Consider the following 4,288-nt stretch of genomic DNA (forward strand, 5'->3'; position numbering starts at 1 on the left):
TTCCAGTTATAATCCATTGATATTCCAGGGATATTCCACTGATATTCCAGGGATATTCCAGGGATATTCCAGTGATATTCCAGGGATATTCCAGTGATATTCCAGCAATATTACAGTGATATTCCAGCGATATTCCAGGGATATTCCAGTGATATTCCAGGGATATTCCAGTGATATTCCAGGGATATTCCAGGAATATTCCAGGGATATTCCAGCGATATTCCATGGATATTCCAGTGATATTCCAGGATATTCCAGGGATATTCCAGTGATATTCCTAGGATATTCCAGGGATATTCCATGTATATTCCTGGGATATTCCATGGATATTCCAGTGATATTCCAGTGATATTCTATGGATATTCCAGTGATATTCCAGGGATATATCAGTGATATTTCATGGATATTCCAGGGATATTCCAGTGATAATCCAGTGATATTCCAGTGATATTCCAGGGATATTTCAGTGATATTCCAGGAATATTCCAGGGATAGTCCAGTGATATTTCAGGGATATTCCAGTGATATTTCAGGGATATTCCAGTGATATTCGAGGGATATTCCAGGAATATTCCAGGGATATTCCAGTGATATTTCATGGTTATTCCAGTGATATTCCTGGGATATTCCAGGGATATTCCAGTGATTTTCCAGGGATATTCTAGTGATATTCCAGGGATATTCCAGGGATATTCCAGTGATAATCTAGTGATATTCCAGCGATATTCAAGTGATATTCCAGGGATATTCCAGTGATATTCCAGGGATATTCCAGGGATACTCTAGTGATATTCGAGGGATATTCCAGTGATATTTCATGGATATTCCAGTGTTATTCCTGGGATATTCCAGCGATATTCCAGGGATGTTCCAGTGATATGCCAGGGATATTTTAGTGATAATCCAGCGTTAGTCCAGTGATATTCCTGGGATATTCCAGTGATATTCCAGTGATATGCCAGAGATATGCCAGGGATATTCCAGTGATATTCCAGGGATATTCCATGAATATTCCAGTGATATTCCAGGGATATTCCAGTGATATTCCAGGGATATTCCAGTGATATTCCAGGGATATTCCAGTGATATTCCAGCGATATTCCAGTGATATTCCAATGCTATTCCAGTATTATTCATCTATAAATGGAAATGGAGAAATCAGTCAGATATAGAAAATTGAAAAGCTTCTGAGTTCGGTCTTCCCTGAGGCAGTTTTTTTTTTTTTTTTTTTTTTTTTTTGCAATATGTTAATGGAAGCTTAAGCGAATCTTTTGAAATAATGCTATTAATATAACATCATCTTCATGGATAAATGCGTGGGGGCGAGTTGTGTGCAATGTCTTTATCTCAAGTCAAGCCTAAGGGAAGAGAATTATTCTTGGGAAGGAAAAGGTTATTTACGTCAAAGATATTCTTAGGAGGAATTGTGTTTCTGAGGAGATCCGTCTGGTATATAATGGGCATCAATTTAGATGGGAAATCATGCTTTTAAACATGATGGTTTTATTGAAATTATTATTTTCATAATTTAAAAAAAATTATGATTATTATTTTTTTATTATTATTATCATTATTATTATATTTATTATTTTCAATTTTTTTGAATTGTTATTATCAAAATTATCCAAATTTTTAATATATGAAATTATTAAAAAGATTAAGGTTATTATTAAATTTAAAAAGAAAATATTATTATGAAAACTTTTAAGATTGTAAATATTTTAAAAATTGCTGAAAGTATTATTCCATAGAAAACAGGAAGCGGGTACTGAAGGAACAAAACTGCGAGAAACATCGATAGAAATAGGAAAACCAATATTAGTTACGCTGTTAACATCAGCAAAACAGATAAGGACAGAAAGTATAGAAGATAAAACTTTCCCCTATGTCGTTTTGAAGAGGTTTAGAATAAAGAAGTAGGGCCTTCAGCGTTATGAAGCTTCATCTGTGGTGCATAAGGGGGGGAGGGGGGCTGTGGGCTGTGGCACCCTAGCAGTACCAGCTGAACTCGGTTGAGTCCCTTGTCAGGCTGGGAGGAACGTAGAGAGGAGAGGTCCCCCTTTTTTTTTATTTGTTTGATGTCGGCTACCCCCGAAATTGGGGGAAGTGCCTTAGTATATGTATGTATGTATTTGATAGGATCATAGATACATTGTTTTTTATTACGTTTTACCAATATTGATGTGACAGTTTTGAGTAGTCAATTTGTTTGTAATATTGTTTTTGTTTAAATTTGCCAATATTACTGTGGTAGTCTGAAGTAGACAATTTGTTTGTAATATTGTTTTTGTTTACACTTTGCCAATATTACTGTGGTAGTTTGGAGTAGTCAGTTTGTTTGTAATATGTTCGTCATTGGATGAAAATATTAGGATGAATACCTTAGAAATCCTGGTCAGCCATTGACAATATCTTACTTCTACTGTAGTGTATTATTCGGGGTGGGGGGGGGGGGATGGGATGAATATGATACAGAGTAGAGGATAGTGTCAGGGGTGTAAGAATACTACCACCGTACGTCCTGCATGTCTTAGAAAGCGACTAAAAGGACAGCCTAGCTTTTAAGCATAAGACTAGCCCCACTGCTAATAACTGTAGAAACTGCTGCCTTGCAGCTGGACTATTTAGTCAAAGTTTAGGCCCACCGCCAGTAACTGACTAATGACTGCAAGGGCATACGATCTAGAAAACCCTCTGCCAAAGGATAGATCGCGCTTGATGCTACTAGAAGGCGCATCAGGCAACCGACCCCTTAATGTAAGGATAACGGTGGGGAAGAAGAAGAGAGAATAGTGAGGATATTAGTTATTCTGTCACCCTTTTCCATAATTAAGGGCAAAACATAAATAACAGCAGAGACCTGGCTCGGAAGGACTGGTACACCAGCTCTCTTAAATCATGCTTAAGGCAACCGACCCCTTAATGTAGGAATAATGGTGGGAAAGAAGAAGAAGAGAGGAGAGGATAGTTAGGATATTATATATCATATTGTGACCCTTTTCCAAATTTAAAGGAAAAACGTAAATAACAACAAGCCTGGCTCTCTTATATCATGCAGCTGGGTAGTAGGAAAGGTGGTAAGAACCAAAGTTTGGCTGGAATGGAAAGTTTTTTTGTAAAAGGGGATCATTCAAACTTCAGTCGTTCATTCCTATACCCGTGGATTGAGAGAGAGAGAGAGAGAGGAGAGAGAGAGAGAGAGAGAGAGAGAGAGAGAGAGAGAGAGAGAGAGAGAAGGCCTTTTCGTTTATATTTATATGACTGCTTTTATTGTGTTGGAGAACTGAATATTCCTATCTATCTATCTATCTATCTATATACTGAGAGAGAGAGAGAGAGAGAGAGAGCGAGAGAGCGAGAGAGAGAGATTTTATCATCGTTTTTATATTAACATGAAAGTAAATCCTAAGAGAGAGAGAGAGAGAGAGAGAGAGAGAGAGAGAGAGAGAGAGAGAGAGAGAGAGAGAGAGAGAGAGAGATTTTAGCATCGTTTTCAAATTAACATGAAAGTAAACCCTAGAAGAGAGAGAGAGAGAGAGAGAGGAGAGAGAGAGAGAGAGAGAGAGAGAGAGAGAGAGGGAGAGAGAGATTTTAGCATCGTTTCTAGATTAACGTGAAAGTAAATCCTAAGAGAGAGAGAGAGAGAGAGAGAGAGAGAGAGAGAGAGGAGAGAGAGAGAGAGAGAGAGATTAGCATAATTTTCAAATTAACATGAAATTAAATCCTAGGAGAGAGAGAGAGAGAGAGAGAGAGAGAGAGAGAGAAGAGAGAGAGAGTGAGAGAGAGAGAGAGAGAGAGATGAAGTTGGGAAAGTTAACATCAAGCTAGCAAATGCTTCCATAGTTTCTCAATGTCCCCTTTCTTCTTCTTCTTCTTCTTCTTCTTCTTCTTCTTCTTCTTCTTCTTCTTCTTCTTCTTCATCTTGCACAATACGACACGACCCTCGATTTAACCTTCTCCTGTCGATCTCCCTCGTCCCCCTCAGACGGAGCAGAAGAAGCGGGAACGCCTCGAGAAAGAGAAGGAGAAGTCCTCCTCGCTTCTCCTCTACAAGGACAACGCCGAAAGGGCCGAGGCCGACCTCAAGAAGCTGAAGAAGGAAATGGAATCGTCCAAGCAGGACTACGAGGATAAGATCAAGAGTGAGTAGGATGGCGTTGTTGTTGTTATTATTATTATTATTATTATTATTATTATTATTATTTTTATTATTATTATTAAGATAAGCTACAATCCTAGTATATTGATTTATAATTTGTTTTATATATGATATATATATATATATATA

General features: G+C 37.7%; 1 protein-coding gene across 1 annotated transcript in view; it reads left to right on the forward strand.

The window, feature by feature from the left end:
- The window catches only part of LOC137624830 (uncharacterized), a 262,657-nt gene that overhangs the window by 192,229 nt on the left and 66,140 nt on the right, over positions 1-4,288 (forward strand). Inside the window, 1 exon segment of the mRNA XM_068355781.1 lies at positions 3,986-4,142. Coding sequence (XP_068211882.1) covers positions 3,986-4,142 — 157 coding nt within the window.

This window comes from Palaemon carinicauda, chromosome 31 (genome assembly GCF_036898095.1).
Source record: "Palaemon carinicauda isolate YSFRI2023 chromosome 31, ASM3689809v2, whole genome shotgun sequence".
NCBI lineage: Eukaryota > Metazoa > Arthropoda > Malacostraca > Decapoda > Palaemonidae > Palaemon > Palaemon carinicauda.